Below are 26,376 nucleotides of genomic sequence, written 5' to 3'. Positions count from 1 at the left end.
AAGTATAGTGTTATAAATGTGTCATATATATATAAATCAACGTTGCATGATTTACGCGTAGACAGGATTTACGACGCTGACGACCGTTAAAAGCGTCCATGTTTTTTCAGACGTATTGCAGTTTGAATGTCATGCAGGAGATGGCGCTGTTTACTCACTTTTTTTGTCCACCATTTAAATTTCCTAAAAATATTATCATTTTTACTATTAAACGGCTTTAATGCGGTTTTATGTTTATACCATGTGTGTTATCCCATTTGCTTAAATGGCAAAAGAAAAACTCCACAAAAGTGTTTTGACGACTTTCAAAATGAGAGAAAATAGAGAACTTTACTTTTAGTTTTTGCATAGTAATATAATACGAAGTATATTGTTATAAATGTACATACATGAAAACATTTAAATTAAAAAAAACTTACGAGGCTGATACCCGGTTTAAAAACGCTTCCAGTATGACGTTTTACAGGTGTATTGCAGTTTGAATGTCATGCAGGAGGTGGCGCTGTTTACGCACTCGTGTTTTTTTTTTTTTTTATTATTATAAGGTTTATTTTTTTCTCTCCCATTTTTAATCCAAATAAGCTTACAAATTTCCTTAAATATATTAGAAGTATGACAACATTAAATGGCTTCAATTACATGTTTTATGTCATGTAATGCTTAAATGTTTATGTAAGTTCCTCCATTGAAAGGCGATACCTAGACTGTAAAATAAATAAATAATAATAATTAGGAAACCGTCGCAGAGCTGCCGGGCCTGCTGACGTCATCGCTGACGTCGCAGCAGCAGCGGCGTCGCTCAAGCGAGTCGGACTCACATGAGCGCGAGCGCTGTGCGGCAGCTGACAGGAGCGCGCGCAGAATCGCACTCGCACCGCGGATCCATATCATGACGCCCGCTCCATTTTTTCTTCCTTTTCTTCACTTGATTGGTTTTACCGCTCGACGGCCCGTGTGATCCGGATCTGATGGAGGGAGCGGCGGCCGGAGGATGTTCGGCGCTGCCGGAGGACGCGGACGCGGTGGTCGGCGCGGGATGCGGGATGGATGCTGCAGATCTCGGTATGCGGAGGATCTTTTACATTCATGCTTGTGTTTCACATTAGGGCCGCATTAATGCTGCCATACACATATACATGTTAAATTATTATGCAGACCGTCATTTTGGAAGTACCTGACAGTAGCCTACCATATGAACAATATGGTAATTAAACCTATTGTACGGTCATAGGAACGTTACCTTATTTGTAAGTGGGATATTAAAGTATCAATGTTCAGTTTATTCCCATATGAACTGCACTGCTGTAATAATATACCTTGGAAAGACGTGGTGTATGAATGGCTGTCAGTGCCCTCATATTTAAATATGCAGTCATTTGCAATCTTTGAAGTGCCTTAAATACACGAATATCATAAGAATATGTTTACACACACACACACACACGCAAGCAAGGAATTTGTCATTGTGAAGTTTCTAGTACATAGAGAAAAAATTAAATAGAATATGGTATAATTGTACTGTAAGGACCAGTTGTGTACCTTTAAATAATTATATGTTTTATATATATATATATATATATATATATATATATATATATATATATATATATATATATATATATATTCTTTTTTTATTTATATATAATAGTGATGCAACAAAATAAAACTTAGAAAGAAAAATAGAAAGAAATTAAACAATTTATAAAATAAAATAAAATGAATATCTATCTATCTATCTATCTATCTATCTATCTATCTATCTATCTATCTATATATATTGCTCTGGAAAAAAATAAGAGACCAATTAACATTGATTTCTTAATGTTAGGTGGTCTCTTAATTTTTTTTCAGAGCTGTATATATTATAATTTAAAAAAATTAAACATTAATATTTTAAACTTATTTAATAATCAAACTCAAATAGCTAAAACTGAGTTGTACAAGCATTTGAATTGCACATAAGACAGACATTAAATAATGAAGACATCACTAACAGGTTCAGTAAAAATATAATGAATGTAATACAGTGCCTACTTTTACCAAAATGCTCTTCTCTAGAGTGACTGTTTCTAGCTAAACGAGTTTCTATTAAACAGCTTTCTTGCGTTAAGTGTCGTTGTATTACCTATGAGCTGTTTTATCGACGTCTTTCCCTGATGTTTTATAGAGTACAAGCAGCTCAGTGTTGTTACTGAGGCAGTCGGAGTGTGTTTGGATGCGGTGTGTGTGTGTTCACCTGCAGGGAACATGTCGTATGTGTTAATGTAATGTGACGTTGTGTTTATCGTGCACGTCCTTCAAATGAAAAGTCAAAGTCGATCTGAATAATAATTGTCAGAGTGTTTCCTCCGTCCCAGCATGCCTTGTGTTGACAGCTGTAGAGAATACAGAGAGGACGGGGGCTCTCCTTCAGGTCCTGTGCGTGTGATTGCTTGAGCATTCGTGTTCATCATCTCATCTGAACCATCCGGTTAGTGTTGACGTTCATTATTAGAACTGACATCTTCAGCTGTCGCTCAGATAGAGTTGGATAATGAGACTTCACGGAGCTCTCAGCCCTGTTTCAGATAGAAATGTGCTCGTTTCTCTACCACGAGCAGAGCTTGTTTACAGTGAAGAGAGATGTTAGCATGTTTTCTCATGCTTTCAGTTTGGAGGAACGTTAGATCTTCTGCCCTGATTCTTCCAGCTCAACCAGAGCTCATATGGAGTGAAGGATGGGGAGTCGCCCACAGATCAGTCCAGCTTATCTCGAAACATAAATCAGGCCTCGCGTCGTTCTGTCGGAGAGCAGAGGTGGATTTGAGCAATTAAATAGAAGCATATCAGGGAATCACAGGAAGGAAACAAGCGTTTTGGGATCCATTATGGGAGGAAGAGGTTCTTAAGAGATGCCTGGTTAATTGTTGCAGTGGATGCTGTTAGATTAGTACTGGTACATTTCGATTTTCGTGCCAGATATCTATATTTACATTTACATTTATGCATTTAGCAGACGCTTTTATCCAAAGCGACTTACAACTCAGGAGAACAGGAAGTGATCCGTCAAGAAGAGGCAACGAAACACAAAAAGTGCCCTAAATACCAAGATTTGTACACTGCTCAGAGTAGCAAAGACCAGAAAAGGAAAGAAGAAAGGAGAAATAGAGGGGGAAATTTTATATATCGATACACTATATATCGATACAATACGATATGACTACGTGTTCGGTGAAAACCAAGTTTCTCAGAAAAATAAAAGTATTTAAGCCTACATTTCAGAAATTTGTGTCAGAAAATGTATTGTTCGATCACACGTGTAATCAAAGGCTGGTCCCTGGAGCGAATGATCAGGTGCATCACATGATCACCTGCTAAACCCAAATGTTGACTTTAGCCAGAGACAGGTGCGCTCAGAGCTGTCATATATCAGTGTTTTCAACCACATACTGTTTATTTTAGGTTTCAAACCTATAAATTCACATAAGAATTTAAAAAATAACAATACATTTAGAGTTTGTAAAATACACACTGATGTCTCTGGAAGAGGTAATAATAATCCTTTCCATTATAATTCGACACGTTTTATTCATATCAGATACACATTGTGTAAGTAACTTCAATGTTTGCTCTATTCTATTCCCAGTTCACCTGCCACTTTTAAGTATTTCGGGAGAAGTGGATGAATTCATGTGTTGTTCCCATAGAGGTTGTAAATCCAACAGATCCGATTCTCTGAGGCACGAACTAACCCGGCGGCGGCCATCGCGCATACAGCTCAACTAACGCCATCGTTATAAAGGTGTTTAAACAACAATATACTTCCACTTGCATGTATTTGACAATCGTTTTATCAGATATTTCATGCCATACACTCTAAAAACTAATACTATGATTTACTCATTTTTTTTGGTGAAACATTTTTACACTAAAAAAATTGAGTAAATTTTAAAGCAGTGAAATCAATTATAGACACCATAAGAACTGAGTAAATGTAAGTAAAAAAATTAAGTAGATCTGAGTAACTGCATTTGTTACATTAACAAATTCAATTGAGTAGAAAAAATTGGGTAAAAAGCATTTAAAAACCAATATTTATGACTAATATGAACTGTTTTTATTTATGAGTATTACTAACTTGTAAAGTATAACTTTAATTTCCTCTAAACCTTTGTAAAATACTCCACAGTCCACACAAACACACTTATACATGACATGGCCTTTATTGTCGATGAGTACAGTAATAACGTTACAGCATATAATACTGTTTTGGAAATAAAAATTAAACATTTAAAAGTAATTCAAGTGTAATCAACCGGTCTGTTATCCCATTTCCACCGTATCAGCGCTGTTTCTCGAGCCTGAGATGGACTAACGTTAGCGGTCTGCGGGTGGACTTTGAACTTGAGACCGCTGTCCTGCGTTTCATTTGTAGGCGCCAGACTCCATAACCTGACAATAAACAAACAGTGGCCAGTTTTAATAAGATTTTATCATCCAAATTCATTATATTCATTATCTTTACGAATAAAATTGTGTGTTTTGAGCAACACAGCAGGCGTTTCAAAGACCAACGCCACACGTTAACTTAAGGTGACTCACACTGTCCCTGTATGTTGTTTTGAATTAAATAAAATGCCTTTTAGCACAGTAATGATTATATAGATTAAAAAAAAAACATACAAACCTGAATTTAACAGAGGAAATGCCCCAATTCTGCGAGGCTGAGAAGAAGAAACTGCTCTGGTGACTGAGGAGAATTCAAATATCTGCACTCACTCGGACTCAACCGTCGAGCTGTCGTCACGTCAGAGGGTGGGGGAGGGGTGCATTGTTTTAATCGAGTAAACTTACTCAATTTCTTCAGTGTGTGTTAAATATTAATAATCTTGATTTTAATTAAGTAATATTTGTGGTTCTTGAAACAGATCGGTTTAATTCTCCATTCTCAAATATTTTGAAATAAATTTCACAAATGTATTAAGTATATTTAAAATAAATAATTGGTTATTTGAATACTAAATTATTTTAGTGAAAAAAACCTAAATATAACTATACATTTTAGACAAAATTAACTGTTGGACTTTTAGTCAATTATTTTGGTATGTTTAACTAAAACCATCAAGTAAATGATATTGAGAGATTTTATTAAGTTAATAAAGTTAATTATTACTGTGATATTTACTAAGCCACTGAATTATTTTTTAGAGTGTAGCGAACACATTTGTGAATATTCTGAATAAAAAAGGAAAAATGACATAAAAGCAAATCATCATTCATTCAGCGCTGTTGCTGCTGCGGTGTGTCATGTGACCAGCAATGACGCGTCACCATGGAAATGCCGCCCCCCCTCTCACAATATAGTCCCACGTCCCTGGTGGTGTGTGTGCGCGCTGGCTTTAGCGGTGTATCCAAGGGCACACTCGTAAAACTGATGTGTGTTGTGACTGCCAGAGTTGTATGCAGGGCGATCGCGGAGAGGTGAAATCTATATCGTCGATATCGTTGCTTTTTTCGATATTAATATCTTGAAAGTTCATATCTAGATATAGATACGATAGCGATATATCGTTCAGCCCTAGTACATGGGCATTTTTCAATATTGCAATGAACTGGATTTTCTTGTTAATGTAAAAGTAATAGCCCTCTGGTACTGTTTGTCATTTTTGGCTGAATATTTTTTACTTCATCGGAATGGTATTAAACTTGTTAAAGGTGTTGGCGTTTGCTGTGTGAACACAGTCATAGACATGATTCGAAATGGTTCTTAAAAAAAATAGTCACACTCTAAAATGAGCGCATTGGAAAAGAATGGGAGACGAATCTCATCTAGTGGAAGCGTTTGGTTCTGCACCCAAACGAAATCACTGAAAGCTCGTTTTTTTAGATATCAACCTTAAATTTGGAACACAACTTTTTTAGATTAATGGCTTTGACTTTCTCGCAGTTTTGGAGTAAAGCATGTTTTGGAAAATATATATTTCATATAGGAAATTGTATTTTCAACTTTGCAAGTTCACTTTTTTACACTTCAGCAATAATCTGTCACATGTTGCCTTAAAAAAAGAGACCAAACTTCAGTCTGTGCTCCAAAACATTCATGACTGATGACAGTTGAAGCTGGAAATTCTGCTCAAAAAGTGAATAAATGGATTATAACGACTGCATACATATAATGTAGTACCATAAAACCTCTAAAAATACAACATATTTAATAAAAACATGATCAAACTAATAATATTTCATTTAAATAAAAAACAACTATCTGTCATTTTTGCCAACATGTGAACAGCACCAGCAATTAAAAATAAAGGCTCTTAGGCCCCGATCACACCGAACGCGTTTTTCAGGTTCGAAAACGCGAGGCGCAGGGCGCCTCGATCGCCCCCCGGTGACCGGTCCCAGTATAGCCGCCCCTGTGTTTTCTAATGGACGCGAGGCAAACTAAATAATAAAATTACACTTCAAAAAATTTTCCCCAAAGTTAGTTTATGTCACTGAAGGCAGTTATCATCACGATGATTTCATTTCAGGTGTTCGTTTTAAAAATAAGTTTAGTTTGAGTTAGTTATCTGACGCTATAAAAACGGGGGGTGTGACGTCATGATTGACAGCTGAGACTGACGGCTACTCTGAGTGAAGTTGTCACTGAGGCACTAACAGACTTTTTTCGAAATTTTTGGGAGCAGATTGGAGCTTTAGCTTTAATTTCTACATTTCCATAACTGTTTATTTCACACCAACATAATTAATTGTTCTGCATCTGCGAGAGTGTGGGCGGGCTTTTGATATCGCAGCTGTACTTCCTGCTCTACTTCCTGCGCTCTACTGCGCAGACTCGGTCCCAAGATGTCCGCGCCGTGCAAGGCCGCCTGAAAGCTTCAAATCTGCCAAGCGGAAACGGATGATGTCGAGTCGTCCATATTTTTTTACGGTCTATGACTGCACTCCCTTTTTTGGTCGGCGTTTTTTCATTCATAATGCAGTGTGTCCACCAAAGCGTTTTTTCACGCTGCTGGCTGGCGTTTTCAATTGTTTTCAATGAGAGCCCCGCGTTTTTAGAACGCCTGGAGCGCACCGAGGCGCTGAGCGAGTATTTCACACTCAAGCGCTGAGCGCTCACTGTTTTTTACTGGTCGCCGAGAGTTGAAGCATCTTCAACTTTGAGTAAAACCATAGACTGTAAAAAAATATGGACGTAGCGTCCGTGACGTCACCCATAGGATTCTGATAAGCCGTTCTGAAGCTTAAAGTAGGGGCAAACTGGGCGTCGCTATCTTGTGAGCGAGTCAACGCCTGTCACTCCCGGATAACAGAAAATGGGCAAAAAGGCGGGATGTGCGCGGAGCTGAGGTGACGCAATGACTATAGACGGCGGATAAATGGCTATCCACTTGTAACCACGCCCTTAATTATGCAGAACCTTAAGGCTTTATATAATGTAAACGAATGAGTTATAAAAAAATTCACCCCCCTCAGAGTTGTCATGAAGATCAAAATTAGCCTTATAAGCCAAAACCACAATTTGTACCAGGCTGTAAACATGTTTTTTTCTGCTTTAAAGTTGAGAATTTTAATATGGGGCTCAATGAGATTCTGCTCCCTTCTGGAGCCTGTCCCTAGTGGCCAGTTGAGGAATTGCAGTTTACATTACTTCCGTATTGGCTTCAAGAGAGATCGCGGGAGGTTGCCGCTTGAGTAAAACGCAGCGCTCATCACTGTCACTCTTCACTCAGCCGTCCAATCACAGTGGAGGAGGGGCGGGACTAATACTACACAGACCAACTGCCACATTCTGCGTGTCGTCATCAGATGACAACAAGCAATAATAACGCAACAAAATGATTTAAAACAAAAGCCAGAGCAAATACTTTACATTGGATCTGCAGTTTTATATAGAATCAATACAGGAACAAACTACCTGTGAAATTAGAAAGACTTCCTCAGATTATCCGTATCATAACAAGCAAAGAGTCTCAACTGAAGAAAAAAAACGCTGCCTGCCAAAACGCTCTCAAGCGCTCACAGCGAGGCGTTTTCAGCAGAGTGCCTAGCATTTTCTGCTGGCTAAAAACGCTTTGGTGGACACACGGCCTAATGAGCAGTGCGCTTTAATGTTTCTAGGCAACCCCCGAATCAGCTGTCCTGTCAGTCTAATCAATGTAACGGTCAACACAATGGAAGGCCCGCCTCTTCATTCATTCGATTGGACAACAGAAAATAAGCGCGATGACGTTGTGCGCTTTTCCGCTCAGAGTTGACTTTTTTTCAACTTCATGCGCTCGGAGCGCTCCTTCAAAAACAAGAGGCGCAGCAAGCGGTTAAAACGCGAGGCGCCCAGGGCGCATAAGCAGCGCGCATAACGCTCTCTGCCAACCGAAATCCATTCAAAAAAGGCGCCTCTCGCTGCAAAAACACGTTCGGTGTGATTGGGGCCTTAACCTGCATCTTTGGTTCCATGATGAATCTTTAACATCCATGCAATCTTTCCATTGCAAATTGGGAAATATTATTTAGATTTTTTATACGTTCATTACACTATAGGGACATTTTATTTCTTAAAATCAGACCCTATTCCTCTGGGATCATCAGAGTCTCTGAAGCTCTTCCTCTGTATCTCCAATGATTTGGACCTTCAGCCGTTGGTTCCCATTGAAGTCCATTATGTGGAGAAAAATCCTGGAATGTTTTCCTCAAAAAACGGAAGAAAGAAAGACATGAACATCTTGGATGAGACGGGGTGAGGAAAATATCAGGACATTTTCATTTTAAAGTGAACTAATCCTTTAAGACCAGTTTACTTAAAGGTTCTTTGGGGAACCAGAAATGATTCTTCTAAACTCTTGAAAATAAAGGTTCCATGTGGTGTTTTTTCTCAGCAATGCCATAGAGGAACCATTTCTTAAGTAGCATTTTATAATCTAAAGAACCTTTAATGCGATGGAATGATTCCGTGGACTTTAAAGGTTCTTCATGGAACCAAAGGGGCCGATAAAAACCTTTTGTTTTAAGAGTGTATTGGTGATTATTTGATCTGGTTTTTGCCATCAGACCAGAGCTGTGAGCCAGCAGAGGTTTCCTGAATGGAGGCTGTTGTTGGTAACCTGAACTCTTAGCGCTGAGCGTGCAGATCTCTGGCAAACAGACATGCTCGTACCTGAACAACAGATTTGCATGCAAACACACGCACACACACACGCCGCGGGCTCACTCCACACGAGATTATTGTACAGATCTTATTGTGCATTGTCTTATTATGCAGTTGTTTGATTAAGTGTACAGCTCTGCTTTTGATTTATTCATACAAAACTTGCCAAATACCGTAACATTTCATATAATATACAGTCAATTCCATTTGTATGACTGGATTCCATGATAAGTTACTACGTTAATATTTCTCTTCTTACTGTTTGTGTGTTGGTCAAAAAACTAAACATTTTATGATATTTTAGTTTGATAATATTTTTTGCACTTTTTTTTTTTTAAAGACGGCACATGGCAGATTATTTCTCATGTGAAAAAAGTGTTAGGGTAGGTTCCACCAATAAGGATTAAATTAAGCACAGTTTAGAGCTAATCTAGGATTTGTTGATCTAAGCTTTATTTTAAATCGAGTTGTGTTGCACCACTCAACTTCAAACCCAGATTAACAAATCAGGGATTAGAATTTAACCTGTGGTTAAAGGTGCACTATGTAACTTTTTTCCCCACTAAAATATCCACACAAAAAAACCTAGGCCAGTGTTATATATTTTGTTCAGTTGAGTTCTTACAATATCCCAAATGTTTCCAACTATTTGTAAATTGTGAGTAAATTGCTATTTTAACCGATAAACCGGGACGTCTGAGGTAGTCGCCTGTCGTTGGCCTCATATCTGCGTTATCCTAAGTTTCTGGTTTTATTCTGCAGAAACGCTTTACTCTGAGCAGTGTGAACAAGAGTCACAGCAGCCGCTGAGCGAACTCAACACACTCAGATGTATTTAAAATGATAAACAGAGCTGCGTTACCTCATACTCATGACCTGAAAAGCCGCCCATTGAGTGATTTCTGTGGTTGTGCTGACATTTCTGCCTATATAGCTGAAGGGTTTATATTCAAAGGAAGGTTCATTTTAAAAGAATTTTTGAAAATGTATTATATTTTTCTCCTGGTTCTTATTTTAAATAGGTCATAAAAATATCTATAATTATCGATATTGACCTAAATAAATCAAAATAAATATCCCCCAGCCCTAGATTAATCTGTATTTACAACTTTCCCTGTTTATTTTTTGTTTGTTTTTTTTAAGTTGCCAGCCACCGATAACATTTTTGATAATTTTAACAAAAGTTAAATGGCCCCAGAATAGTTTAGTTTAGTTGTATGAATATCTGAACATGCAATATATCAAAAGAAAGAACAGGGCCTCTGCTATTTATTTATTTTAAAAAACAATTTTAAATAAACCACCCCATTTTACTCCAACTTCATGCATTATCAACAGTTGAATGTGGGTAAGTTTTTTCAAAAAGCACATTGAACAAAAAGCTAAAAAAAATCACATGTTTGTGAAAGACTGACTCCAGATCAGATTCAGAGATGATCAAACACAGATGGAGGAGATCGAGTCCATCTACACTTCTAATGCTTCAGTCCTGTAGCTCGTCCTGGGTCCACATCTCATTCAGGAACATTAGGCAGTTTTGATGTGCTGTTTAACGTTGATAACCACGTTATTTTAAATATGCATATGATTACATATGAGACTGCTTGTTTCTGCTTCTTCTTCGCCTGTGTTTTGATCACAATCTCTTTCAGAAGATGTCATAGAACCATTTAACATATAACACTGAAAGCACCAGAAGCCAAAAAAAACCTGGTCATTGGCAGGGAAAGAGTTACATTTCTTTACCAAAATTTTTTTGCATTTTCACTGGTCTTGAGAAACGTCCTTATCAAAGAAAAGAAGGATTTATTTACTGTAGACTGTTAGCGGTCGGCTTAAGTTGACTTAAGTAGTTACTTATAGTCAGTAGAAAGTCTGTTTGGGAGTGTTATAGATATTACGCTGACAGTCTACTAATACTCTAATGACTGCTAGTTGACATGTAGTTGCAAACTTGCTTATATTTATTCCAATGTCTAAAGTGGACTGTCGAAATAAAGTGTTAGCATCAATAGTTTCAGTGATGATTAATTAAGTGTCCGTCACGTTCAGGTCATGTGAGACGCTCCAGCACATCTTCGATTGTGTAAGATCAGAACATGAGCTGCATGTTGCCATTGCGTCCTCAGCAACCGGCTCTTGTGTCAGCATTAGCCTATAGAAGCTCACATGGCACAGCTTACCCACAAACGCACGAGTCATGACAAGCAAACAATCTAATTCACCCTCACTTAACAAACATTGTGAGTGATGTTTACCCATGCTAGTTATTATTACTCCACATGTGTCACATGAGCCTTCAGAAATCATTCAAATATGATGATTTGCTGCTCAAGAAACATTTATGATTATTATCCGTGTGGAAAACAGCTTCATATTTCTGTGTGAACCGTGATGCATTTTTATTAGGATGAATAGAAAGTTATAAAGAGCAGCATTTATTTGAAATAGAATCTTTTGCAACATTATTTAAATGTCTTTACTGTCATTTTTTTATCAGTTGAATGTGTCTTTGCCAAATAAAAGCATGAACGTCTTTGAAATAGAATAGCTTTAAGATATGAGATGGATTCTGATTTCATAGCATGAGATAAGCGCAGTGAAATCACTCATTTCATATGGCATTCAGCAGGAGTTAGTTATGTGATGTGTGCAGTGTGACTGACGTGTGTTTGGGATTGAAGGGATGAAGCAAACGCAGTCGTCTTCGAGTTCTGTCATGTGTGTGTGGCACATCATCTGTGAGCGAGCGTTTGTGTGCCGACACCACAGGCTGCAGTCTTTACATAAGGCTTACGTAACTAAACGGCGTGCAGGAGAGACTCTTCCAGCTGTTAAGATCAGAGAAGATGATTATGAATATTCATCTTCACTGCAGCGCTGGCAATGTCCCAAAACACCATAACAACACCCTAGCAACCACCCAGAATACCATTGAACCCCCCTAGTAAACTCAACAGAAAACCCTAGCAACCCCCTAATAAAGCGCTGGCAATGTCCCAAAACACCATAACAACACCCTAGCAACCACCCAGAATACCATTGAACCCCCCCCCCCCAGCAATGCTCTAGCAAATTCAACAGAAAACCCTAGCAACCCCCTAATTAAGTGTGGCAATGTCTCAAAACACCATAACAACACCCCAATAACACCTAAACCGCATAGCGATGCCCTAGCATAGACTCAATCTGCTGTTGTCGCAGTGATTCAGTCCATCTGTTTGTCTCTGTAACACTTGTGAGTTCCTAGAGTATCAAGGTCCTTGATGTTGTCATGTGGAGATGCACGGTTACGTGGCCGGGGATGCTGTTGTTGGGATTGGATTCTGTCGTTGAACATGAGTGGAGAGGCTGGATTAGTCCAGTGACGCGTGAAATGCTCAGAGAAATGAGAGCAATGCTGACCTGAGTGAAAATATAATTTCTCAGATTGCTCATTGTCACACACATCAGAGTTTTTCAGGAGATCATGATTATATGGGACAGGACGGCAGGTACCTGAGGACGCAGGGTCAGCACGTGCAGACAGTGGAAGTGTGTCAAACCAGGACTGGGCGCTAGAGATAAAAGGTGTATGCTTTGGCCTAGATCTCTGTGTGTGTGTGTGTGTGTGTGTGTGTGTGTGTGTGTGCTTGTTTTTGTGAAATATCAGGACACAAATGTGTATAATGACATGGGTATGACACAGGTATTCCAGAAGAGGTTGAAATATGCAGAATGTTTCCTTTGATGGGTAGGTTTAGGGGCTGTGTGTGTGTGTGTGTGTGTGTGTGTGTGTGTGTGTGTGTGTGTGTGATGGGTAGGTTTAGGGGCTGTGTGTGTGTGTGTGTGTGTGTGTGTGTGTGTGTGTGTGTGTGTGTGATCGGTAGGTTTAGGGGCTGTGTGTGTGTGTGTATGGGTGATGGGTAGGTTTAGGGGTTGTGTGTGTGTGTATGTGTGATGGGTAGGTTTAGGGGTTGTGTGTGTGTGTGTGTGTGTGTGTGTGTGTGTGTGTGTGTGTGTGTGTGTGTGTGTGTGTGTGTGTGTGTGTGTGTGTGTGTGTGCGCGCTTGTTTTTGTGAAATATCAGGACACAAATGTGTATAATGACATGGATATGACACAGGTATTCCAGAAGAGGTTGAAATATGCAGAATGTTTCCTTGGATGGGTAGGTTTAGGGGCTGTGTGTGTGTGTGTGTGTGTGTGTGTGTGTGTGTGTGTGTGTGTGTGTGTGTGTGTGTGTGTGTGTGTGTGTGTGTGTGTGTGTGTGTGTGTGTGTGTGTGTGTGTGTGTGTGATGGGTAGGTTTAGGGGCTGTGTGTGTGTGTGTGTATATGGTTGATGGGTAGGTTTAGGGGCTGTGTGTGTGTGTGTGTGTGTGTGTGTGTGTGTGTGTGTGTGTGTGTGTGTGTGTGTGTGATGGGTAGGTTTAGGGGCAGTGTAAGGGGATAGAAAATAGGGTTTGTACAGTATAAAACCATTACGCCTATTGAGCGTCCCCACATTTCACAAAAACAAACGTGTGTGCGTTTGTAACAATAGTATCCCTAAAAAAGTTTTTTTGCACTTTACATTTTTCCACAAGTATTTGTTGTAGTCAAGAATATTCAAAATGTTTCATTTAAGAAGTAAAGTACGGTTAAAAGTTTAGTTAAAGAGAATTAAAACTCTTCTGGCCTCTTCATCAATGATAGTAGAGCCGCTGTAGTGAGATGGGCTTTGTATCGACGTCTTTAGTGCCTTTATGGGTCTTGAGAGAGGAAATGACATTGGTGTCAGTGAAGGCCTTTCTGAGCCATCGGATTTCAACACTAATATCTTCATCTGTGTGTGAAGATGAGCGGAGGTCTGACGGGTGTCGAATGCAACTGTCCCTGATTCGGCACATTTGTTCATGATCAGTCATAACAACCAAAGTCCATTCATAATTGGCCTAACAGTCGTTAGGTGTGTCCCCGGCTTTAGGGTAAGTAATTAATGACAGAAGGTTATTTTTTGGGTGAACTAACCCTTAAAGGTGTCACACTATGCTGAGGTGTTAGTGTGTTTTAGGTGGTTGCCAGTGCTTCGTTAGGGGTTTGCTAGTGTTTGCCACTGAGTTTTCTAGGGCATTGCTTGCTGGTTTCTATGGTGGTTGGGTGGTTGCTAGGGCATCACTATGAAGTTGCCCGTGTGTTGCTAGGGTTTATAAGGTATTTCTTCCCTGTTCAATTGTTCGTGCTGCAAGTTGAGTTCCAAACATTCTCCTGCGATGACACATCCGTGTGTTTTCTTTCTTCAGTTCATGCAGCTTCTTGTCAAACGCAGGGCAGAAGCATGACTGCATATTTCTGAGGTTGTAAACACTAGTTGCGTAAGAACAGGAGCTTTATATAGCATTACCTCCGGTGTAAGCCGTTGGTTTTCGCTGTAGATCAGCGTCTCATCCAGCCCAACTCACTGACATGAGAACATAAACACAGCCAGTGATACGGACGATTCCCGCTGAATCCCCGGACACATTTGATGCAGTTATAATGTTCTCATCTCACCCTGACAGCACTGAGACCGTAAACCTTCATGAGAGAGAAGGTTTAGCTGCTGTTCTTCAGATGAACACGTCACTGCTCAGTTATGCTTCATTTATCATCTTTGTCTCCTAAACTTCCTTTGGAGACTTTAAGAGTACAAAATGTACTCTAGTTTTAAGGTGTGTGTTTGTGTGTGTGTGTGTGTGTGTGTGTGTGTGTGTGTGTGTGTGTGTGTGTGTGTGTGTGTGTGTGTGTGTGTGTGTGTGAGAGAGAGAGAGAGAGAGAGAGAGAGAGAGAGAGTGTGTGTGTGTGTGTGAGAGAGAGAGAGAGAGAGAGAGAGAGAGAGAGTGTGTGTGTGTGTGTGTGTGTGTGTGTGTGTGTGTGTGTGTGTGTGTGTGTGTGTGTGTGTTACTGTCCTGACTCTGACCCTAATCCCATCACAGCCCAGTACAGTCTGACGGTGACTAGAGATTATCACCGGTGGAACTTTCCAGTCTGGCTACTTTCACACTTCCAAAATCCATCCATCCATCCATCCATCCCTCCATCCATCCATCCATCCATCCATCCATCCATCCATCCATCCATCCATCCATCCATCCATCCATCGTCAAGTCAAATTTTATTTCTATAGTACATTTAAAAGCAACAGAGTTGCTATTCAACACAATGTTGAACATTTAAAAAGAAAAGAAGCCCATAAACTAATCTTAATCAAAAGCCAGAGAGAAGAAATAAGATTTAAGAGCTGATTTAAAACTGGCTGACGTGAAGAGCAGAGAAGGACTGACCACCCTGAGATGTACAGCGACAGCCATGGGACAGTAAAGAGAAGCTGATTACAGTACAGGGAGAGCAAGCCATCAGAAGTTCACCAAAGTATTTCTATCTTCAATTCTAAACTTCACAGGAAGCCAATGAAAAGTTGCTAATATTGGAGAATCTGTTCCCTCTTTTTTGTGCCAGTAAGAAGTCTCGCTGCAGAAGTTTGGACAATTTGCAAGTGAGAGATGGCAGTTTGAGGCAGGCCACAGGACAGGAATAAAGCTTGGAACATACTCTGCAAGAACAAAGACAGTTGTTCGTTTTCTCGAGGTGGCAAGAACAAGATCAAAGTTCGTTCTGGCCAGTACATTCATACTTCACGAGAAAAGCAGGTGCCGATCATCTGCGTTTCTCTGCATTAACCCCGCCCACTTTAAATGTTTGATCAATCACACAATAGTTCTCCGACACCCGCTAGAAAAAAGTTCTGCTCAGGTGATGTGTCGAGATCAAGCTGCGAGAACTCCCAAACCAGGGCTGTGAGAACAAAATGACGTTGTTCTCGTAGCCCTGGGAGCGAGAACTTTTATCTCTGTTCTTGCGGAGTATGTTGCAGCCTTAACAGTAGTCCAGACGTGATTTTATGAGAGCGTGGACTGCAGTCTCCAAATTTTTCAAACACTGTCAGAAAAAAAGTTCTGTCACTGGGGTGGTACCCTAAGGTACAAAACCGAAACGGTACTAATATGCACTCTTAAAATACTGATATGTAAAGTACTTTTTACTTTTGTACCTTTGGGCAGGGGTTTTCAAACTTTTTCTGTGTGTGGACCACTATTTGTAATCCAAAAATTTTGCGGACCACCTCATAACACATAATAAAATATGTCCACACACAGTCCTGCCTGAATGAATCCGCACCTCTAAATGGCTTACTAGCACTAAAACTATAACTAGTCATCACATCAGTACAACAGGCCTGTTAAAGGAAAGTTTACTGCACACGACGGCTGCCACATATTTCATTTATTTATTTACTCAAGCGCCCTAATGCTAAATAGCTTTCACAGTATTTTCTCTTCATCTCCTTTTCTTCCTTCATCTGGCTCATAGATGATCCGACTCGCTGTCAGTCTCTTCATTTTTTGTAACTTCTGCCTCTGTCTCTTTTCTCTTCAGAGAACCCGTTGCTATCCACCGATCCATAACGCCACTGAACTTGAACGTCACGCCGAGCGCCACTAGGCTATTTTAGTAATCGCACAATAACTTGACAATTTAATACAAATGTTATATCAATATAGGCCTACATATTCTTTTTACTTTTTTTTTTATGGGAATTTCCTGGTAAAATGAAGGTTAAAAAAATATTTTATTTTATTTTGCCTTTCCACGGACCACCTGCAGTACCCTCATGGACCACTAGTGGTCCGCGGACCACAGTTTGGGAATGACTGCCTTAGGGTACCACCCCAGTGACAGCACTGTACCTTTTTTTCTGAGAGTAAAGACAGAAACTGTTTAAATTTCACAGCCGATGAAATTTATTAGGCATCCAACATTTGATCTTCTCAAAACAGTTGCAAAGCACTCCCAAAGGAAAACTCCTGTCAGTTTTAGACGGTTGATCAAATTGTGTATCATCATCACAGCATCAGTAGGAGATCTTATAGTTCTTAAAAATGGCACCCAAGGGAAACTTATAAAGTGAAAAAAGAAAAAGAAGAGGGCCTAAAATAGACCCTTGGGTTACACCACATAATAGAGGATAGAAGAAAACGTCCCAGTGCTTCCTGAGAAGGTTCTGCGACACCCTATCGTTCAATCTAGAATTTATTTAGTGCGTTATTCAGGTGTAAATGTCCTGCACAGAATATGTTAAATGTCCTTGTGTGTATAAAGTTGTTTCCGGTCGTGTTTCCTGGCTGTGCCCTCGTCCTTGGCACACAGGCTTTTCCTGGTCTTATCCTCTGGTGGGCAGACTCCAGCCGTAATCTCTGCCTCTCATTGGCTGCCGAGTTTGTCAGGGCAGCAGATTAGCCCCTCCTGTCAATCCAATTGAGCCTTCTCCGCTCAGGACTGATCCGACTCCAAATAGAAACGAGCCACGCAAACCACAGCCGCAAGGATTCCAGTGACATCTGAGGTGTGTGTTTCTGACTTTTATTTTTTCATACGTGATATTTCAGTGCAGAAAGTCTATCAGAAGCAGGTTCACAGCTGCCATTCAGGTTGTTTGTTGCATTGAGCTCTCAAACTAATGTTTTTGAACAAACTTTTCAGCGTTTTATCCACTGGAGACATTAGTGTGGCATTTTCTCGGTTCATTATGTCGTCTGTGTATCCTCGAGGCTCTCATCAGTCATTATGTGTTCATAAAGCATCTCTTTAATTGATTGCCTGCAGCGCCGGGATGAAATTTGTCACGTTTTCCAGAGAACCAAACCAAAATCTGCAGTGCTAGAGAACTGTGAGAATATGATTATTCAAAGCAGCAGTGTACCTGTTTTATGCATCTGAAATCTAAGCGAGTATGATTTCTGAATTAGGTGTATTTGGATGTAAACAGAACCGTGCTAATGTAGACGAACTGTAATGATGCATGTTCTCTTGTTAGATTCAGCTGGTGTCAAGGCGCTCTCTCTCTCTCTCTCTCTCTCTCTCTCTCTCTCTCTCTCTCTCTCTCTCTCTCTCTCTCTCTCTCTCTCTCTCTCTCTCTCTCACTCTCTCACTCTATGGCGTGTCTGTGTATTAATACGGAGGCAGGTTCCCTCAGGCTCTCATGATGGACTGACTGTAATGTGTTTGGACAGTCTGTGGCCTGACCTGCAGCCGGCTCCGCTGTTGTTTTTCCTGATGTTTCAGAGTTCTGTTATCTGATTCTAGCGCAGTTGCAGGAGTTGTTGCTGTTGTTGTTATTGCTGCTGGAGTCTTTAGTGAGTCTTTAGTGATTTACTGTAGATGCATTTACTATGTTTAAAAACCTCCTTTTATGTCACATTTACCTTCATTTAGAAAATGCTTTTATCAAAATCTCACACACACACACACACACACACACACACACACACACACACACACACACACACACAATAGTGTATAATATGTTCTAGCAGTTATTTTTTGGCAAATAAAAAGTGAGTTTCTCACTTAAAATTTTTTTAAAAATTAAAGATCTGAGATCTTTAATGATTTCCAGAAGCTGCATCTAGCCATCAACTTTTTTTCTTTTTTTCTTTTTTTTTTAGATATTTATCATAAAATAACCTTCATTTATATTCACCTAACAGATGTTTTTATGTTTTTATCCAAATCAATTTCTCATAAGGAAACGGTATAGCATTAATCTGCAAACCATCTGTAATTTAAAAATATGATATTTTTAAATAAAAAAATTCCAAATTCTAAATATAAAAGATCAAATTCTATATTATTTTTTTTAGATATTTGAGTTTTAAAATGGTTAGACTTAAATAATATGGATAATTTTATATATATATAAAGCAGTACATTTGAATTAAAAACTTTATATAATTATTAATATTATTTAAAGGTGCCCTAGAATGAAAAATTGAATTAGCCTTGCCATAGTGAAATAATAAGAGTTCAGTACATGGACATCACATACTGAGAGTTTCAAACACCATTGCCTCCTCCTTCTTATGTAAATCTCGTAAATCAAAAACACCACAGAAAAATAAGTGCTCAACATAAACCCCAATATTTTTTTTTTCTTTTCATTTTTTTATTATTATTATTATCTTTACAACTGTTTTAACTATGCTTGTTTTTAATTTTTAATTCGTCCATATGGTATTCTTTTTTCTTATGCATTTGTTACCACTGTTTTAATTAATTTCTATGTAAAGCACTTTGAATTGCCATTGGATATGAAATGTGCTATACAAATAAACTTGCCTTGAGCCCAACCGTGACGCAAGCATTGGGGATCATTTATTATATGCACGCCCCCAACATTTGCATCTGTCCAAACATGTTCACTGTCAGGCGGAACTGACGGTAACTGGGACTGCCGCTAAACAAAGACACTCGAGGAAAGCAAAAACGGCTCTCATGACACACATGGTTCAGGCTGTGCAGGAGACTGTTGTCATATGTCAACAGTCATGGCTGATGTTTATTATAATCGGATACCACAACAATTTAATTCAAGATTGTTCGTTTGTTCGGCCCATTTCAAGCAAACTTCGCTCAGCGTCTTAAACTGAAGAAAGGGGCGACTGTATTCCTGCAGCAGTAAGTAGTGATTTATCCACTTATTGACTGTTTAAACAATTTCTGATTAAATTGAAAGTTTCTTAGAGAGACCGCATCTAGATAACGCAAGATGCTAGTACAGTAACAACAGGAAACTCAGAGTACCATACAAAACTAAATAGTGTGTCTGATGACAAAGGGTAATATTATTTTGTATTACAAAATACAACTGTAGATACGTTGCTTACAGATCGTTTACTCGATCCTTCTAGCAAATGTCACCATATAAGTTAAAACGACAGTAATTTGACAAGGCTATTCATTTGTAAATATATAAGTTATATATTTATATTTTTGAGAACTGAAGTAGGCCTATGATGTTTTTGCCTATTTGTATTTCAGATTAGGCTACATCACAGTCACTGCGTAGCCTACGTTGTGACTAACGTTATATAAACAAAAAAAGACTAAGTCTAAAATGTAGACTGAATGACACTTTAAAGGGGGGGTGAAACACTCAGTTTCAGTCAATCTCATGTCAATCTTGAGTACCTATAGAGTAGTATTGCATCCTTCATATCTCCGAAAAGTCTTTAGTTTTATTATATTTATAAAAAAAATATGGGCTGTACCGAGTCTTTCCGGAAAAAAACAGAGTGCCTGGAGGCGTATCGTGTGGGCGGAGCTAAAGAATGACAAGCGCGAACAAAGCGGTGACGTCCTCAAGCGTGGAGAAACCCAATGGCTATCTCAGCTAATAGATATGATCCAGAATCAAATCTGAGGCTGAAATAAATTGAACAGGAGAAACGGCAACATCAGGACGTCGGTCTCTGTGGTATGGACTGTATTTAGTGGCCTGTCAACATTTGTGTCTTTACTCGCAGTTTATGAGGACATGATTCGGTTTATGGACTATTGTATGCAACTAACATTAAACCTTAGCAGTAGCAAGCAAAACAGTTTTGCATGTCAGACTAGTGTAACGTTATACATAGAACAACAATGGAGTAACCGTTAGCGCATTTGAATGACGCAGCACGCGATCGTGTCGTTTACTGATGTTTACTCACGCGACGAGCCAACAGCACAGACATCTGAAGCAGTTTTACTCACCGGCTGCTTCCAAAGCTGGACCGAACATTTATCGCTGGGACCGCTCCGTCAAAAACACACTTCTTTGGTATGATTTGGTGAAGTCCTGTGACAGCAGTGGCGTGGAAATCCACTTTGAGACACGACTGAAGCGATGCTTTGAAGCTTTCCGTAACTTCTGCGTTCAAATCGGTTCAAATGCAGCGCTGCCTTCCCAGAATGCTGTGCTGAAGCGTTGAAGTCGCTCGACGTCACCCATAGGAATAAAGTGGAGCGCGGCGCGCGACATAAGTGTTCACGGACGACTGGATCTGCACCTGAGATTGTTTATGGGCGTGCATTTCCTCTCTCGCTCTAGTCACGCGCGCGCGCACCCTACCGGGAGAAGAGCCCGTACGGCCCATACAAGGACCTTCCGCTCTATTTAACGTCAAGCCGACCCATACTCGAAAAAAACTCTCCGAAACTTGTGAGAAACCGGAAGGAGTATTTTTGACACAGAAATACTCCATCAAACGTCCAACATTAGTGTTTGAAACTTTGTCTATGTTTAGGATGGGAATCCAAGTCTTTAACAGTGTAAAAAGCTCAGTATGCATGAAACAGCATTTCACCCCCCCCCCCCCCCTTTAAGCAGAACATCTCAAATGGACATTGCTGAGCGAGAGAGAGAGAGAGAGCTTGCGTGCATATGGTTGCCAGATTGGACATGTTTAGGTAAAACTCCGGATAGTATACAAGTTATTTTCACAGAAAAGCTCTGTTTGGGGATTTAAATTACTGAAATCTGGCAACCATATGCACGCAAGCTCTTTCTCGCGCGTGGATGATCTGAAAATACCAATAAACAAGTAAGCTGCATTTTATCAATCTCCATTTGAGATGTTCTGCTTAAAGTGTCATTCAGTCTATCTGTGTTCTGTCAGGACTTCGCTGAACAACTGAACTGCTGTGAGCTGCAGAAATAAGCCAATCAGAGCAGAGCTCAACATTAATATTCATGACTCTTCCAAATAAGGCAATAACAGAGCATTACATCCTAGGGACAATTTATAGGGTTGTAAATGGACCTGTAAAACTGTATCTGGACAATTTTTGCCCTTAAATAAGCCAAATACCCTCTGTGTAGATATCAGAGAACAATTTAACATATTGTTTCAAATCATTCTAGGGCACCTTCAAGTCTAACCCTACCATTTTTAAACTAAAATATCTAAAAATTAATATAGAATTTGATCTTTTATATTTAGAGTTTGGATTTATTTTTTTATTTAAAAATGTTAGGGTTAGACTTCAGCATAAAATCCTTTACATTATTATTTTATTTCTTTAGCAACCTGTTTTTTTTTTAATTTAAAACAATTTGTCAGGAAAACAAGATCACATTTCATTTCAATTTAGAATAAATAGATTTGTGAGATTCATCCAAAAACTGTAATGATGATGCATAACATCCATATGTTATAATAATTGTTTTGGCATTATGGATACCTCATTATACCTGCACAATATGCTGTTTATAATATCAGTTAAAGGATAAATCCTGTGTGCTGAATTTGCCTTGAACCTTATGTTGGTTTTTGTGAATTGAGAATCGAATGTTATTCTGCGATGACACACACATTTGTCTATACAGTACTTCATGCACGATACAGTCAGTTTATTTGTAGGTCTGTATAATGATCTTAAAATGTCTTTTCATCACACATGTATGAAGTGACCAGCGCAGACTCATAGCTGTGTTTTGTCACATTTAAACAGATGTATCGTGAGCAGTTGGTGTGAATCTCTAGCGGTCTGTTGGCTTTCTCCCACAATGCTCCTGGAGAGATCCAGTCTGTCACTGGCCTGAATTAGACAATATATTCTGCTTTACTTTTCACTGTCGATTTAAATCACAGCATTTATGTGACTTTTTTAAGCTCTCGCATTTATCTTTGCTTGGCATCTGGCAACAAAACATTTAGATTAGTCGTTTGCAAAATCATAAAACACTGGATGAGAAGTATGTGGTTTGTTTGTCTCGTGTGTAAATCCGTGTGTGTGTGTGTGTGTGTGTGTGTGCGCTTTTGTGTGTGTGTGTGTGTGTGTGTGTGTGTGTGTGTGTGTGTGTGTGTGTGTGTGTGTGTGTGTGTGTGTGTGTGTGTGTGTGTGTGTGTGTGTGTGTGTGATGTTATTGCCGCTGACAGTGTGAATATGATTCTACTGCTTTAATTTGAGCCACCAGAACATGAATCACTGTTTCATCTAATGTGCTTTGACATGCTGTTGTGTGTGTGAAAAACAACATTGTTTTTCTTTTCTTTTCTTTTCAGTGTGTGTGTGTGTGTGTGTGTGTGTGTGTGTGTGTGTGTGTGTGTGTGTGTGTGTGTGTGTGTGTGTGATGCAGTATTCAGTTCTTTGTTGCCAAGGATGCTGCTGATTGCAGTGGGATCTCCTTTGTTCATAGGTTTATCCATTTGACATTTTCTAGTAGTTATGATTATCATTCGCAATGTTTCCATCCTCCTTTCCTTATGCAAATTGCATAAATTATATAACGTTTACCGAATTTTAGGCTCAACAGAGGATGTGATTGGACTAACCAGTGGACCAATCCCTTCGCTCAAGTCTGTCACCAAAATGATTTGGTTTTTGGTACTCTCTCAAAAGTGCTGGATTTTAATAGAGACTTTTGTTTTTGGGTTTCGATTTATCGGCCAATATATCAGTGATTGGCTTTCAAATATAAAGTATTATTGATATCAGCCAAAATGTTCATATCGGTGCATCCTTAAAATTATAAGTTCCCATCAAAATAAAACACTATAATAAAGCTACGGGGAAAAATATGCAAAATGACAGAAGCCGTTTGCACAGTTTACAATGATTTGACGTGTAATTTTGAAGCGAAACTATGATATTGTCATAATCATATTATGTGTTAAATAAAACAATCCTGACTTGTTTGTTTTTCTTTCTCCATAATATATGCCTTGTTTTCCCTGTGGATGTTTGTCTGAGGTTCCTCCATCTGTTCCTCTGTGCCGCTGCTTCATGTCTCGTCCTCGTCTCTTTCCATTAATCACAGCGGCACAAATATGATTACAATTGATTTGGGCTTTTTTTAAAGGTGTTATTTTTGTTGCATTGGATTCTGAGATCTAGATTTGAAAAAAGCGGTGAGCTTGCATAATAACAGAATATCCATATATATATATGGACTATCAAGCATAATTTCTGAGAGCTTTGCACACAGGCGGACGCCTCCACATTTTCTTGTAAAGTGTGAAGATGTAGTAACACCCTCTGTAGTAAATGTCCTTTTATATCAGAAAAGAAGCGTTCGGTCTGTCTGTGGAAGTGTGTGGACGCTCGGCTTGGTTCTGCTGTGTGTGTGTGTGTGTGTGTGTGTGTGTGTGTGTGTGTGTGTGTGTGTGTGTGTGTGTGTGTGTGTGTGTGTGTGTGTGTGTGTGTGTGTGTGTGAGAGAGAGAGAGAGAGAGAGAGAGAGAGAGAGAGAGGCAGAAGTGATTTTCTCAGCATGTTTCTGTGTATTTCTGTCTCTGGCAGGCAGACGACTGCTTCACTTGTCACGTGTTTCCTCGCCTCTCATTATCTGCTTCTCTAGCACATGCGCCTCCACGAGAGAGCGTCAACAATACTGCATCTGCTATCAACACACACACACACACTCTTGAAGCTTTAGAGGATATTCTAGATCTGTCCAGAACATGTCCACGCCACATTTAACCCCAAAATCATATCTTTTGCATGGAGAAAATAAAGCCGTTTTAGATTATTTGCATTGTGGCTTCATTTTCCCTTGAAAAAGTATGATCTGAAATAGTGGGTATTTGTGCATGCATGTAGTATTTTAATTTGAATAATAATTGAATTAGTGAAGGGCTAAATGTTTAAATGTCATTAAAATAATGTCTTTACTCAAGTCAAACTTTACTTGAAACCCGTACTGTCTGATGCATTTTTTTGAATGCATTAATTATGCCTTATAATGCATTGCATGATCTCATTACCACAGTTATAATACTTCTCATTGTCACGCCTTCCGAAAGTACAATGCATTAAAATGCATGACAATCAAACCAACTTCAGATTTTCAGCATTTTAACTTATTTATGGAAAGATATAATGTGCATTATTAATGGCTTTATAATGCATTATACATAAAGGCTTTAAACAAAGTGTTAATGGTCCTAAAATAGCTCGATTTTCTTTATGAAAAATATCATTTTCTTTTGCTTTTGCTCAAAAATAATACCTGGACATGTGTTCCAGAATGAAATTAAGATTAAAGTGCTGCATTGCTGCTCTGTTTCCAGCAGGTCAGGTCTCATTTGCGTTCTGTTAACTCCGCGGCGCTGGCAGCACGTGCTGAGGAATGATTGACAGGTTTACTTGTCGGGAGCTCCGCCCCCTCCCCTTGAATTCAGTGACACAGAAACATGCGGGAGAAAAGCGCAGTGTGAAGTAACTGCGAGGCAGACTCCCACCGTTTGTCCTTGGACTGTTCTTCACACATTAACCAGTGTGTGTTCAGAGTACATGCTAGTTTTGTGTTTGTTGCAGTTGTGCACAGTATGCATATTACCTGTATACATATTATAGTTCCCAAAATGTGCAGCCTGCACTGAGTGGGTAATGTATCCCACAAAGCAATGCACTTGACTTGACCTTTCACTTTTAGCGAGATGACTGAACTGGAAGTAATATGAAGCACAATCTTTTTCTTGATTCATTATGTAATTCAAAAATTGCATACGAAATGGACGAAAATTGATGCTATTCATTGACTTCCCAGCTGACAGGAAACGTTCTGGCAAGGTTCTCTTCGTTCTTCCAGTAACATTAATAGAATGTTCCATTAATGATGTGTACCGAAACTTCATTAATGGAACGCTTTTTAAATGTTACTAGTTTTAGAATGTTAAGAGAACTTTCAAAAGTAACAATTCCATAATGTTTGAATGACAAAATATGGAATGTTTCCGTTACATTTGCATAGGCAAGAATTTTGTTTTTGTTTTTTATGTTTTAGAAATGTGAGGCTTGTTTCATGAAGCTAGCTGAACAAGTTTCAGAGTAGGTTTAGAGTTGACAAATCCAGATAAATCCAACCTGGTTTAAGATCAAGTTCACCCGTTTCTCAAAGCTTGGTATAAACTTGCTCTGTCAACTCAGGTTTAATCCAGAGTTAGTGATCAACTCTCAAGCACGTGCACCTGAAAGTGTGACACGTGTGGCAAACAGCCAATCACAGTGTCCGTTTGATTCACTTCTCTTCTGAAGATTGAGAGATCGTTTTGAAAATAAATCCTTAAATCCTCACATAAGCCCATAATACATACATTTTAATTAATAATAATACATTTTATTTGTACCTGTGCTCTTCCTACCTGTATAACAAGTTATCAAGTTATGAATTATATATAGATTAATCCATCCAATACAAAACGCGTCTGTCCCCCACCTGCTCCTCTTCAGAAAATTAAATTTGCTGTCCCATTGATCACGGTATTTACACAGGGTTTGGGATTATTGGCAGGAGTGCCTTCCGTCTCTATCGTTAGTTACGTCCATCATCCGTCTTTGTTTTGTTTTCCCCGCGTTGTCACTCGTCGTCATCTGACCTCACACACTACAACCTCGCGACAACTGCAGAGGGCAGTTATCGCGAGGCTAG

The 26,376-nt window shown here is 39.2% G+C and overlaps 1 protein-coding gene across 3 annotated transcripts in view; it reads left to right on the top strand.

The window, feature by feature from the left end:
- Window positions 1–593: 593 nt before the first annotated feature.
- The window catches only part of pip5k1cb (phosphatidylinositol-4-phosphate 5-kinase, type I, gamma b), a 57,641-nt gene continuing 31,858 nt past the window's right edge, over window positions 594–26,376 (top strand). The window contains exon 1 of one of the 3 annotated variants that reach the window (XM_067452856.1): window positions 594–1,062. In XM_067452856.1, coding sequence (XP_067308957.1) covers window positions 969–1,062 — 94 coding nt within the window. In that variant the 5' untranslated portion in view covers window positions 594–968. The remainder of the gene's footprint in view (window positions 1,063–26,376) is intronic. The other 2 variants (XM_067452857.1, XM_067452858.1) reach the window with 2 other exon arrangements.

Source organism: Pseudorasbora parva, chromosome 9 (assembly GCF_024679245.1).
Source record: "Pseudorasbora parva isolate DD20220531a chromosome 9, ASM2467924v1, whole genome shotgun sequence".
Lineage (NCBI taxonomy): Eukaryota > Metazoa > Chordata > Actinopteri > Cypriniformes > Gobionidae > Pseudorasbora > Pseudorasbora parva.
This window is presented reverse-complemented; position numbering and strand designations above follow the sequence as displayed.